General features: G+C 45.5%; 1 protein-coding gene across 3 annotated transcripts in view; it reads right to left on the reverse strand.

Annotated features, from left to right (window-relative positions):
• Window positions 1-379: 379 nt before the first annotated feature.
• Window positions 380-14206, reverse strand: part of MARK1 (microtubule affinity regulating kinase 1) — a 115669-nt gene continuing 101842 nt past the window's right edge. Inside the window, exons 15-18 of one of the 3 annotated variants that reach the window (XM_045982877.1) lie at window positions 13581-13745; window positions 12405-12656; window positions 6042-6077; window positions 380-2520 (exon numbers count right to left, since the gene is read on the reverse strand). In XM_045982877.1, the coding sequence (XP_045838833.1) occupies window positions 2166-2520; window positions 6042-6077; window positions 12405-12656; window positions 13581-13745 (808 nt within the window). In that variant the 3' untranslated portion in view covers window positions 380-2165. Of the gene's footprint in view, window positions 2521-6041; window positions 6087-12404; window positions 12657-13580; window positions 13746-14206 lie in introns of all 3 variants that reach the window. The other 2 variants (XM_045982876.1, XM_045982878.1) reach the window with 2 other exon arrangements.

Raw genomic sequence — 14206 nt, forward strand, 5'->3', positions numbered from 1 at the left:
CTCTAACTCTTCAAAAAAAAGTTTTGTCATATAAAATGAGAAAATCTGAAATGAATATCAAGATTTCATTTCTAGTTCATAAAAAATACTGAAGTAAAGTTCCTTGCCACAAACATATAAGAGTTAACCAGAGTGAGAAAATGTAACAAAAAAAGGAAACCAACCCCTGCCCTCCAAACGCCCCCCCCCATCAGTTTCTATGATGGCTATTTTTTTTTTAAGTGTTTTGATGCTAGGAATTCCTATAAAAAGAGTCAATTTTTCTTGTCATGACATTTTGAAAACCTACATAGTTCCACCCCCTGCCAACTAAATTTAGAACACATGAAATAAACTCCCCATACAGAATATTTTTGTGCCAGAAAACAGGTAATTCACATTCTGATAAACAGCAGAAGACAAGTGCTTTATTATGAGAACTGTTCAAGTAAAATTTCAGTGTGCACCAGTGAAAGTGAATAAAGATTTGCATCAATTTTTCTGAATGAACACTAGGTTAAAAAGAGGGGCTACACAGGGTTGTTTTTTTTTTTTTTTCCAAACACCATCTTTTGCTAAGGCAAAAATACACTTCATTTTAGAACAGAACTGTTACAGAAGAAAGCTACGTCACAGTACAGTACAGAATGTAAAATTCACCCTAGTCTGGACGCCATTACGGAATGGCACGTCACCTACACATGGAGCTTTCTGATGTAGGTTAGAATTACAGTATTTATCACAGCTTTATTCTCCTTTGAACTGATAAAATTTGAATACACTTTTCCATTTCTCAGGAGTGTGCACATGGGGCCCATATGTTGATATTACAGTAATTACAACATTAAATAACATTGCACAGTCAACCTCCAAGGCTAATTCCGTAAAAAATAACAAGTATGAAAAGGTACCTTTCCTAGTGGTTTTACATCACATTTATCACTAATTATGAAAGAAAAGGAGGCAAATGCCCAATTACAAAGCTGCACATTATAGGCATAACGATGTGGAATAAATACAAGAAATCTGGCAAAATAGTAAAAACAAACAGGTTACCTGGGAACAAACTCAACAACCACGTAAGCATAAATCAATAATACACTGTTATAAATAGTAGGTTTTGCTCCAAAGTCTCCTAAGTACTTACAGATATTACTGTGTCGGGGGTGGACGAAGAGGCTGGGAGGAGGAAAGGTAAATGTTCCCAACGCCAGTTAGTTCCTGAGGTGGCATTATTTCTTCACTGACGCATTGATCAACACTGTAGGGTGAGTTTGTGCTATGAGACGGTCCCGTTATTACTCTATTTCCGCAATTACATCGCGGTATTCAGGAGGCAGCAAACCTAAGTGAGTTCACATTTATAATAGCCAGATGGAGTACTGATTCTTTTTAATTTTGCTGCTACATTTAGCAGTGGGCCAGAAAACACTTTGAAGTTTCGAAGAAATCTGATACGGGTTTAACTTTTTCCCCAGCACTTCTTAGATAGCTCAAGGCAAAGCAATGATTATTTTCATGTAGTTTCTTTTAAAAACTCTAAGTGCCAACACTGTAAACATTTTGTATTTTCTCAACTACACCTTGTCTGAGAACAAGGAGGAGAGCGAAGAGAAGCAGGAGTAATTCTGTGTATCGTAAAGCTGATCTCTATTTATCAGCTTCTGGTTTAAATTTAAATAGGATTTAAAAAATAATTTTTAAAAGTCCATGCTACAATTTTAAAGACTATTTCTGTGCACTTTTAATTCTGGACACAATTTTCAAAATTGCATGATGGAGGTAAGAATTTAAAAAACCCACCAGAATGTAAATAACAGGGAAGAACATCTCCAACTGAAAGCGTCATACACTTATGTGCAGAAATCTGGACAACTATACAAGTTCTTTAAGCAATCATCTGTTTTATTATACAACTCTATGAACAGAAAAATGAACAGAAATACACAATATACTTACCTGTACATGTGAACCTACTTTTTTAGCTACAGATATTTAGTATACTTCACACGGACTCTAGCCGTCCAGTCCCTAACTATGTATGTCCTTATTGCATGAAGAGCAATTTCTACATGGTGGGGAGGGTGGGAGACTCACAGGCCAATCGCGTTAGGCATTACCAATACATTCAAAACTGGACCTCATACGTGAATGTATCTTCCCTGATCCTGTACATTTGAGTTTCTTTACAGCTTAAGCTCATTTGCTATTTTAGATGCGATGTTCTTAAAGGCAATAGACGTCCCAGATATCCGCTTGAAGCGGACCCCGTTCAGTGACAGGCGCGGCAACTTGCAGACCTCCATCTCCCACTGCACGAGGCTGTCCTGTCTAGCATCTCCGTGGACGCAGAAAAGCAAAAACCTCTCTTTTTGTTCATAATCACAGTTATTTGCATCTAACACTTTGCGGATTTCTCTCATCATGTCATTGGGGTCCATTGAGCTAGTGGTCTTCATACTCCACGTGAAACGCAAAGAACGTGGCTTAGAATCTTTACCCTCTTCCTTGTCTCTTTCTTTTGGTTCCCCTGACGTACTTCTAGAGGGAGAGGGCAGAGGGAGAGAATGGAAACAAAAACCGCGTTCAGCAGAGACATCAAATCACACATGAAACCTAAGCGGTCATCGCTCAGAGTCTAAACTACCCAATTTACAGACTGCCTTCAGGTAGATACAAATGTTTGCGTCATCTCGTTGTCCCCAAAACAGACCCCGGGACGCCATCTGCCTTGGCCTTGTTTGTGGCAAACGAGTTTACGGCCGAAAGTGAAGAACTTAACGCTTTCTCAGCTCCTTCCATAATTTCTCTGCTTAACCTGCAGAGGCAGATTCTCCATCTTCTGTACCTTTACACAAACAGGAACCGCTAACATTCTCCTTACGAATACATACTTTTAAAAACATAGATTCCCCCTTTTCTCTACCTCTTTTGGGTAGGAAAAGGACTGGGGACAAGGCTAGCAGTAATGGCGACAGAGGGGACTATTGACACCGCATCGTGCTGACCAAGGTGTTGCGTTGCAAGGAGGTGAAGGCGTCAGGTCGCACCACACGGGGAAGTAGATGTCACGCCCTCTCGGGGTTTCAACGGTTTGCTAAAGTCATCCTTACCGGCCTCTGTGAGGCTCCATGTGGCCCACACCTCCCCGCTCCTGCCTCCAACCCCTCGTCTCGTACCGTCTTCCTCCCTGCTCCCTCCTCTCAAGACGCACCGGCCTCCGTGCTGTGCTCAGGACACAGGGGCTGTTCCTCAGGGAGCTGCACCGCCAATTCTTCCCTTCTTTCAGCTCTCTGCTCCCTTTCTGCCTGCGGTAAACCTTGACCAGCCTCGGGCACCCTCAGCTCCTCCCGGCAGGGCGACCCACCGCCCCGCCCCTGCTCTAGTGTTTCCTCTATGGCCCTTGCTACATTCTCGTATACTGTATTTTCCCCTAATACACCATCTGATTAGTTTAGCTATGACAGTTATTGTTCCCTGTCCGACTCTGCCGCTGGGCTGTGACTTCTGGGAGAGCCCGGAGTCTCATCTGTTTTGCTCCCTGGTCTCTCTCGGGCCTCCAGAGCTGTGCTGGGCACATGGGAGCTGACGGACACGTTTGTTAAGGGACTCAACCTGACTGAATTGTCCTTATTGTAGGTCTCCCATAAATAATATAGAACCAGAAAACCTATTTCAAATCATCCCAGAAAGGTAAAATAGATCATTTATGATTCAGAAGACCCTGTAATTCAGTTTCCGGAGCAATTTTCCAAATAGAGATGCTGCCATTTTAACTTGTTCATTTAGCTCATTTATATGTGATTTAAAGAAAAAATAACCTTTGAAAGGAGTCTATAACCTATGATATGAACATTTTGTATCATGTGTACGCTTTATGTCAAGTTAGCATGTAATAACACACTACGCACTTCTCTGTGTACACTGCTATGCACGTTTTCTTCCTCATTCCTACGTACCTTAGCCCAAATCTCTGCAAACAATGCAAGTTTGAGAAAATCAGGAAAGGAAGAAGTAGAGAAAATGAACTTCTCAAGACTATTAGACGAATATGGACAGTGTTTGTTTCACTATCTTCTCTCTCATTCTCTCTTGGCTCACGGACGCTAAGCCACTGCATCGCAGGCCTCCCTGGGCCTGCAGATCTCGTGAGAGTCGTTTATCAGAACCACATGCACAGCTCCGGTTATGGAATCGGCATGCCAGGGCTGGAAGGGACCCAGGAGAACACGTGATTGAACTCTCGTTTTAAAAACAGAACCGGTGGCTAGGAAACTTACAGTACTTTTCTAAGGTCATAGAGCTAATGAGCTGAAAAAACAAAAATCAGGAAGCAGTTTTTCTTCCATTCCACCAAGGTCATTTTTCTACATGTATCTCAAAGGCGTTGCCACTGGGGATGGGAACTATAGAAGGTTCCTGAAAATGCTAATGCTACTTAGACAGCGAACACTTACTGGGCACTTACTAGGTGCCAGGAACTGTTCAAAATGCCTAACATGCATTATTTACTCACTTACCCTAACGACTCCAGAGTTAGAGCAACTGCCCAAGGTCACACAGCTCGGCAAGTGGTGGGGCACGGCTCAAACCCAGGGTCTGGCTGGAGAGCCCCGGCTTTTCACCAGTGTGCCCCGCCACGTCCCTGGCATGACAGGGCCTCCTGCCCCTTGCAGTTTCCTCAATTGTAGAATATGGATATTTTTCATCGGGCTCTTGTGAGAACTGAATGACCGGCTAGTTATAGGCAGTAGGCACTCACAAGGTTGAAAAGCAAAAAGAAAAAAAAGAAGAAAACAAAACCCAGTAACAACAAAAGAAAGGGATCGCAGTCCTGTGAAAAGGACAGAGTACAGACAGGTAAGCTGCAGTGACCAGCGGCCACCCGTGGCACTCTCTGTACTGTCACGTGTCTCAGAGGGAAATGTCGTGGAAAGACGGGATGAGACACAAGGGTCTCTGAAGCCACGACTCAGTGAGGGGAGGGGCTACCACAAACGTCCTTCATGTTTATTTCACAGGCAGGAGGAAAGTCACAACTATTTGTCCTGTCTCCCCTTCCTCCAGCTGCCCACCATGGTGACTCGGGCACCTAACTCAACAGAAAGACATTTCAACTACTGTGACCAAATAGAGCAGTTTGCAAAAAAAAAAAAAAAAAAAAAAAAAAAAAAAAGGATCACCTAGGAATGCTTGATAAAGTCTTCCCAAAGCTCGTTATACTTCCTATTTTAATTAATTTTAAGAGGTAGAAATTAAACTGGAGGTTGTGCTCGGTCGGTAAAACTCGTTCTTGAATGAAGCTGGGGCATCTGTCCTACCGTGGAGCTGCTCGTCCAGGTTCTGAGATCTGTACGGGTCCTTTCAGGCTGGCGTACACGCCAAACACTTTAATGCCTTCCTTTCTTCGACTTCCCCGTTTGTCCATATGAACACAAGTACTAACACGCCATGGGCGCGGGCCCCGGACCAGCAGCGCCAGCACCTCACACAGCGACCCCCAACCCAACCTCAAACCCTGGGGGCGGGACCCCCCACCTGCTTCCGACTGGGCTTGCGCTGGGACCCCCCGTCAGAAGGAACACACAGGAACCGCCTGATGCCACAAACCATGGAGGAAGGCAGGGCGAGCGTCTGCGAGTGCGGTCCGCCACTGCACACTCACCTGAAATAGTCCCAATATCCAACCTTCCTACATAGCCTGGCCACCTCCGTGTTCCGAGTTATCTAATTCCAGTTACATCATTTTAGTGAGAAAAGGATCAGTCCATTCTAATCCACTAATTCTTCTGCTGGGACACATTTGATAGGACAGGAAGGCTACTTCTCTACAGAGCATACAAGTCAAAACAATGTTGAGAAAACGCAAACTTCAAGTGAACTAACTCACACTTCGTTAAACGCTAGGCAACGTGAAGCAAACCCATCCCGATATAACAGCGTAAAATGCACATACTCTCTAGTTATTAGCTCTATTCAGATTTATTAGGTCCTGCACGTCTTTCGAAAGCACGTCTGCAGAGACGGGGGCCTAGCAGCGAAGATTGGTAGTGGCTCCTCACCTTGAGGTGTCTGTGCGGCCACTGGCTTCGCCTTCACTGGGATCCCTCAAAACAAAGTGGAGGTTGAGATTTAATGATAAGAGTGAAAAATAGACCAAGAAAACCCACATCTGAAATGATGTTAAAGTTAACGTGTTAAGCAAACTTCAGCACACTTTTCTGTTACTAGTCAGCCTCACACGCCTTTGCACGTTTGCGCTGTAAGCAGCGTGGCTGCCATTTTATTGAGCGTCTACTGGGTCTTGTCAGAGGAGATGTTAGGTTGATGGTTTAGGATTTTTGTTTTTGTTTTTAACAGGATCTTCCAATTCCCAGTCACAATTTTAAAGTCAGAATTTCTCTTTTGGTTGAGTTTAGTTCAATTCATAGTTAAAACTATTTAATAATTTTCAGCAGTGAGATCCAACTTTGTATTTGTTATAAATGTAATTCTAGTAGTCGCTCAATTTAGAAAATATATAAGTTAATCTTGTTAAAAATAAAGTTCAATATATCTGTGTTTCTAAAAATAAGAACCAAGTTTAAATCAGCAACGAACTTAACTTCACATGTTACACTAGGGATTCATGCACACGATCAAACGTTACAGCAAACCGACAGCCTATCCAAGCAGGTGAGTCTAAAATCATGAGATCTTAAGCAGAAACATTGATCTTACCTGGATATCCACCTGTGAAATAAAACCAGGAAAACTCTACTAATCATCCTTCTGTGGTGAACATCACTCATATTTTTGAAGTCTACCAAAGTTTTAACTACTTTGTCATTTTCAAATGTAATTAAATCTTGACAGAGAAGCATCAAGTTAAACACCGGTTTAGATGCATTAAGAGACGGCATGGGACAGCAAAACACTATTAAATCGCTGGGAAGAAATAACCGACTCAAACCCAGAAGTTAATGTTTTCTTAATGTTTTCACTGTTCCAGGAACATTCATGTTATTTCTGTAAAGTGACCGCAGTGGGAATAAAATCAAGGCCACTTTCCTCATCCCCCAATGAGCGAATCATACCCATATACCGAGCTCTACAGCTTGAGCTGGAGGTTAGAGATACGAATGCCTCATGCATCTCAGGGTCTTTAACTCCAGGCCTTTCTTGACAAACATGTTGTGTAAAAATCATTTTCCTCTCTGCATCAAAAAGGACAAACAAGATGTATTCTTACACTCAAATGGGGATTTCTTAAATTTCTATTAACTGGCATTTTCATTGGCAAGTGTAACGATTCAGTGTGATCTACACAAACCTATCTTTATGATAGCACATGGACATATCTTTAAAAAAATAAAATAAAAAAACAAGAGGGGCACCTGAGTGGCTCAGTGGGTTAAGCCTCTGCCTTCAGCTCAGGTCAATATCTCAGGATCCTGGGATCGAGCCCCACATCGGACTCTCTGCTTAGCAGGGAGCCTGCTTCCCCCTCTCTCTGCCTGCTTCTCTGCCTACTTGTTAACTCTCTCTCTGTCAAATAAATAAATAAAATATATTAAAAAAACAAAACAAAAAAAAAAAACAAAAAAAAAAAACAAGAGCTGGAAATGCATACTGTCGGGCACGTGCAGCTGTGCGGATGTCCTGGAGGGCGGCCCATCAGCGGGAAAGAAGGGCAGTGAGGCCGCTGCTCTAACAGAAAGGGGTGAGCGTCTCCCCGGGGTTTGTGTCCTATTTCTATTTCGCCAGCTAAGTCACTGTTAGCAGACACCTATTCCGCAGCTGCTGAACTTGAAGCATTAGGAATGAGGCTCTACTTCTCCTGTTCTCACTGTTGAACAGCCATAGACTCGTCATGTCCTCCCAACCCCTCATTCCTGCCGTCCTGGAAGCTGACAGAAACACCGACTTGAAGTTGGTGTTCTGCGTGGCAGAGGCTTCACCTAGTCCAGCCGCCCGGAGGGAGGCAGCTGGGGAGAGAGAGAGAGTCCGCGGGCTGTCGGAGCACATGCGGGGCAGCAGGGCTCCCCAACACTGAACACTTAGAAAACAGACAAAAGTGGCCAACTCTCTCATACACAGCAATATATACTCAACTGAGCTAATTTGGTTATTCCCTAATAAGAGAGAGCTATGGTTAAAAAATCATAAGGTTGGGGCCCCTGGTGGCTCAGTGGGTTAAAGCTTCTGTCTTCGGCTGGGGTCATGATCTCAGGATCCTGGGATCGAGCCCCGCATCGGGCTCTCTGCTCAGCGGGGAGCCTGCTTCCCCTCTCCCCCGCCTACTTGTGATCTCTGTCAAATAAATAAAATCTTTTAAAAAATCATATGGTTTGCTAAAATCTCCAGTTTGTACAGTAGTTCAATGGAACTATCCAAATGGTTCTCAATGCTATTTAAAAGGTGCTATTTTTTTTTAGGCTTTTGAAATAGTATGTCTACACCCTTCCCTGATAGAGCACTCTCGTGTAAGTCACTTTCCTAATTGGAAAGTTCTTTCCTAAGACCAGAAAACAACTCTCTCATGCGGTCGTCTCAGCATACAGCCTTTTTACTAGCCAAGGAGAATTTAATGCTAATGGGCTTCCTCTTTGTAACAGTGGTTTTAGAGTACATGAACGATGAACTCCAAATTACTCTTTACCCTTCCTTTCCTAAAGTTTAACAACCCAAATTCTCTTTTTTCCCTATAACATCCTATCTTTTCTTCTTTTTAAGCGTCCAGCGGCACATCAGCTCAGTCGGTGCTACAGCTGGCGAGGAGTCGTGGCTGTCGCTGTTGACATCACCCCAGCAGGTGGGGGCTGGTGGGGGTGGGGGCAGCTTGTAGCCAGACAACACCGTGACATCACCAGGGGGCCGCTGGTCACCCGGGGTGCCAGTGTGAGGCATGGGGAAGTGAGGAAGCAAAGGGAACAGACAGAAAGGCAGGGCTTGAACTCAGGATGGTCTTAAGAAGAGACAAATGGGAAGGACGGATAATCTGGGAACTGGGGTGAGAATAATAAATAATAAGGCTAGAATAGCTCCTGAACGTCAAGAAATTCTCCTGGTTCCCTCCAGGCCTCCAACCTTCCAGAAAGTTCAATATGCTGAGCACAGTTAGATCCTCTGCACTTCGGTCTGTCGGCTGCCGAGAACGCCGCAGTTCGCTCCTGGTTGGGAAAGCAGCGCTCTGCCTGTGCTCCTGCACTGGGCCGTGCGTGCGGCCCACACACCCCTCTGCAGCTGCGCAGGCCACACGAGGGAAGACCGTGCGGCAGTGAGCACACACGCACTCGTAAAGCCATCGCTGTTCACGTGGTGACAAGTGACCTCCGAGGAGAACTGGGAATTTTTTCTTTTCTCTAACCAAACCTTGAATTAATTAAAAATCTGTCAAAAATTAAAGGACAAAAAAATCCTACCAAACTGCCAAAGGGTAGCAAACAACTTCTACCCTGCCCTCTTCTCCCCGAGCTGCCCCTCAAAAGGCTCTATGAAACAACACTGTCAGGAATTAACAAAGGCATCGTGGAACTTTCGAACCGTTCCTGTTGGCTCCCCTCAGAGGTCAGCTCGGACACCCAGCCCAGAGGACTTTCTATTTCAGGGCCTGCTTCCTTCAGAGCACTTACCGGGACTTCCTATGACCTTATCTGTTCACTCTCAAAACTGGTCTTCCGCACTATTCAGCCACTCATTCCATAAATGTGTGAATGTCACGTCACGCGTCGCTGCAGGCCCACAACGCGCAGCCGCAGATTCAGCAGAGAACAAACAGGTGAAGCGGTGTGTGTGTGTGTGTGTGTGTGTGTGTGTGTGTGTGTGTGATGGTTTCAGGCAGGGTTAGGTGCTACGGAGAAAACAAAGCAGGGAGAGGGCCGCAGCGAGAAGAGGCAGTGGTTGTAAGGAGGGAATGGAGGAAGGGCTTGCTGGGGGAGAGACACTCCAGCAAAGACCCAAAGAGGGCAGAAGCAGCCAGCTGGGCGGGTGAGGGGACGGCGGTGGGAGGGGAGGGCGGGAGAAGAGGGTTCCAGGGAGGAGGAACTGCAAACACAAAACCTCGCACGGTGAGCCCGGTGGACGCGAGGACACTCAGCTGCCCCATGTGGCCGGCATGTGACCAGCCATGGGCACGGGGAGAAGATGAGGTCAGAGCAGAAATGGCCAGACCACAGTGGCCTCCAAGGCCACTGTGCGGGCTTCGAACTGTGTTCTAAGTGGGATAAAAGCAAGTTGCGGGCTTTCAAGTGTGGATAGACCCTGCTGAGCACAGACGAGGACAAGGGCAGAAGTGAGGGGAGCTGTTAGCAGGCAGAAGACGAGCAGTGGGTTCGGTGACAGAGGCTGCAGTGGGGGCTACGTCTGGGAGATGCTGGGAAGGCAGAGGCAACACCACAGGCCAGCAGCCGGGCACGTGGTCTGAGAACTAGAAGGAAGGTGTCGCCATTACCTGATGCGGTGAAGAATGAGGGAGGACCGGTGCTGGCGGAGGGGTGGGGAGCTGGATTTTGGACACGGTCTGTCTGGGAGTCTGTGACAGCCATATGGAGAGGCTGCGTAGACAACTGGCTAGGGGAGTCTCTAGTTCAGAGGTGCGATCTGGGCTAAAGACACAAGTTTGGGAGTTGTTCATGTAAGACGAAGGTAAGGTCATCGGCCTGAATGAGATCCGCAAGAGAGTGAGGCCAGCCGGAGAAGACAGCACGTCCAGAGCCCAAGCCCTGGGGCAGTCAAGGGGAAAGGCAAGGGAACCTGCAAAGAACCAGCAAAATGGCTGGAGATGGATAGTTGGAGAGGTGGGAGGAAGACCAAGAGCCAAGTGACCAAAACGTCTGAAGGGCGCCAAGCTGTGCGGTTAAGTGCTCCTGGGAAGGGGGCTCCCTCCGGCTCCTTCACAGCTGGGGCAACGGCACCAGCAGGCGCAGGTCCTCCCAGGTCTGTCACGTGGCTCTATGGCCATCCTCCGTCCCGGACTCCCAACAGACTTTCACCCTGCCACGTGTTTGCTCGGACACTCTGTCCTAACCTCTTCTCCAGGGCTCTTTACTATGTTTCCTCTAGAATCTACACTTTCGTTGCAAAGTAAAGAGAAATATGTTACACGTTGCTTAATGTACAACTAATAATTGAGCTTCTTGACTCAAAACCATTTTCCTTCACTTCAAAATTAATCCTGCCTTAGCCATGACCAATTAACCTTGGCTTTGAGTGCTCAGCCAAATTCCACCCAGCAGAAACTACTGCTGATCCGACCAGGACCCTGAAGACGGTCAGACAGCACTAACTGTCCTGCTGACTCTGTGGTGAGCTTCCTTCCGGCTCTTTCTCTCTCCAGGTGCCATGCTCCGTGGTCGCTGCCCACATGGTACAACATCACCGCTGATATGGTTAGAAACCGATGTTGCACTTGAGCATTTAAAGTTTTACATTCAGCTGGGGATCCTGGGTAAATGTCCATGAATCGCTCCAAGAAAAGGCGAGAGACTAAAGCTGCTGCTTCTCTTTGCGGCAACCGCTCTCTGAAATCCTAGAACACTAATAACCTGGACAATTAAGTATTTAATGTTTTTTTGTAAAGCATGTGTAGTAATTTCCCCCCTAGAATTTCTACCTCCTCAAACAACTCTGTGGTATGGAGTTTTAGCTGCTCCCACCCCCATGGACAGCGGTGCCTTCCTCTGGCCTCGCATTCTGCAGCGTTCTGCTCGCTGTCACGCTAGCTGCTTACACGTCTGCCCCTTCCAGGACAGCAGGAGTCTGGAGCACACAGATGTGATCCTACTCATCTTTGTGCCCTGCTTGGAACCTAGCACAGGGCTTTGTACGTGCAGGATTTTGCAGGCTTTCAGGGGGACCTGGTCATAGAGCAAATGGACATCCACCTGCATCGTGTTCAGCAACTTCCATCATCAATGCGTCAGGCTACTTTTGAGAAGAGCACAGTTCTGTTTGATTAGAAGTTGACTACACTCGTGTTCATTTTGTTTTTGCTGGGTTTTGGTGTTAAGCTTCTATGATGTTAAATTCCATAAGTGATCCATGGGACTCCAAACAGAGGCTTGTTTCACAAGGAAGGAAAAAAAGGGTAAACTATACATTATTAGTGAGCAATTTAAAAGTAGTCTGAAAAAATATTATTTGAAGGACAAATGGAAACTCATTTCCATTTTTTTTAAATCAAGGCGTTTGAGTAGGAGATACTCGGTTAAACATATTTTGATGTCAACTTTCCACTCTTTTACAGAATTTAACAATTCCTATATTGCCCATTTTTTTTCTCTGTCTCAGGGAAAAATACATCATGCCATCCTTGATTTTCTTCTTCAAACTTAGGTAAAATGCCATGAAACCATTTTGGAAAATCATGGGAAAGGTGAAAGAAAAAACCGAGTCTCCTTTGCAATTCCTCGAGGAAACAAACACCACCGCACATCGGTACTGACCTGCGAACGAATTTGGATGTGATTTTGCTTATTATACCCGTGGATGTCCCCCTCCTGGCGTGTGTGAAGGCTCCAGGCTCGTGCGAGGGGGAGGCGGGCGGCCCGTTGTAGGCAGCGCTGCGCCGCTCCCGCAGCTGCTCTCCGTGGAACGTGCTGCGGCTTGAGCTGCCCCGGGGGAAGCGGGTGCGGTCGGGGGTGCTGGCGCTAATACTGTGAGCAGAGGGGGAGGCGGCAGGCACTCTCTGCGTCGCACTGTGGGGACAGATTAAGTTAGGTTATTCGGAATAATGGCAGAGAAAGCTTTCACTCATTCTAAAACGACCAAAACAAAACAACAAAACAAACACCAAAACTACCAAAAACTTGCCATGGCCACCTTCCCTAGGCCCTGCTTCTCCTGCTCCCATCAGAGGTGCACCGGGGTCACCGAATGAGGGGGGAGACACGACATTTCAGTTCGCAACGAAATGCCTTTTACAGAAATATGGTTATTAAAGATGAAGAAGTTACTGAAACAGGGATCTAAACACTTCAGAATTTAAACCATTCGGGACTGTGGAACAAGAATGTTCCTCATCGAAAAGCATCTGAATGGAACCATTTCGTATTCACAGTGCAGACCTGGGGGACAGCACCAGGCTTTGTGACCCCGCCGATGTAAGGAACCCTTTAACTAACGATGCTTCTGAACTTGAGAAATCCTAACATAGACAAATACTGGAAAAAATGGACTTATCATTTTAAACCTAAAAGGGTTCTTTGAGATCATCTGTTTTCCTGATAGAGAAAAAAAAAAAAAGGCCAATTTCATTTAAAAAAAAAAAAAAAAAAAAGGAACTGGCAGCAGCCAGGGTTACCCAGAGGTCTCCAGTCCCAGTCTCTTGTAGTTTTGTTTTTACACCATAAAAATTCAATTTACGTGAATGATAAATTGGGCAGCAATCCTTTATGGATGGATTTAAAACAAAATCCTTAAAGAAAATTCCTTTAGAAAATGATTTAAATCATATGCAACATTTTTGAAAACAGGTAGGGTGTGGTGTGTTTATGTTATAATTCAACTTTTCCCCCTGCTACAGACACTGAATCTTCCCGGAACGCTCTCGATGTGATGGTGCTTATCATGTATTTCTGTAAGCCGCTATGTTCGGATACACAATGCATCCAGCATGTTACCCGGGCCGGTAAGCTTCAGAGCCGTCTTTAATGGTTGGCAGTGTGACTTTAATAGGATGGCCAGAAGTGGACATGGACTTCTGGTGGCGGGGTCGTGCTGAGGGGATGGTGGGAGCCACAGCAGAGCCTGCAGAGGATATGCTACTGGCGGACATCTCCGTAAGGCTTTCGACAGAAACCAGTTGAGAAGACCGCAGAAATGTAAAAGAGAAGAGAAATGGCAGTTTACTTAAATTTAAGAGATAGATTTTTAAAATCTAAATTGACTACACCTTTCATGACCGAGACACTTAAAACAAATTAACATTAGTGGCATTATTAGTGACTAACAAACCAATATTCTTGCCGAAAAACGTACAGAGTGAATTTACCACTACCTCTCACGGAAAAGATCCTGTACGCGCTTGTTCTGTGAATCTGAGGACAATGAAATTACTCTCATGACTGGAGACCTTTTTCACTTTCCAAGAGCCACAGTTTGGTGGAATGTGTTGCTGTGGTTTGTTGTCCCTTATACAGTAAGAATTCATAATTACGACAAAAATACTGTCTCTGGAAACATGAGAACACTTTCAGCTTGTACTAGTGATCAGTTAACTGTGCTACGTTAAAGGAGCTGCAGATCA

Source organism: Meles meles, chromosome 17 (assembly GCF_922984935.1).
Source record: "Meles meles chromosome 17, mMelMel3.1 paternal haplotype, whole genome shotgun sequence".
NCBI classification, from domain to species: Eukaryota; Metazoa; Chordata; class Mammalia; order Carnivora; family Mustelidae; genus Meles; species Meles meles.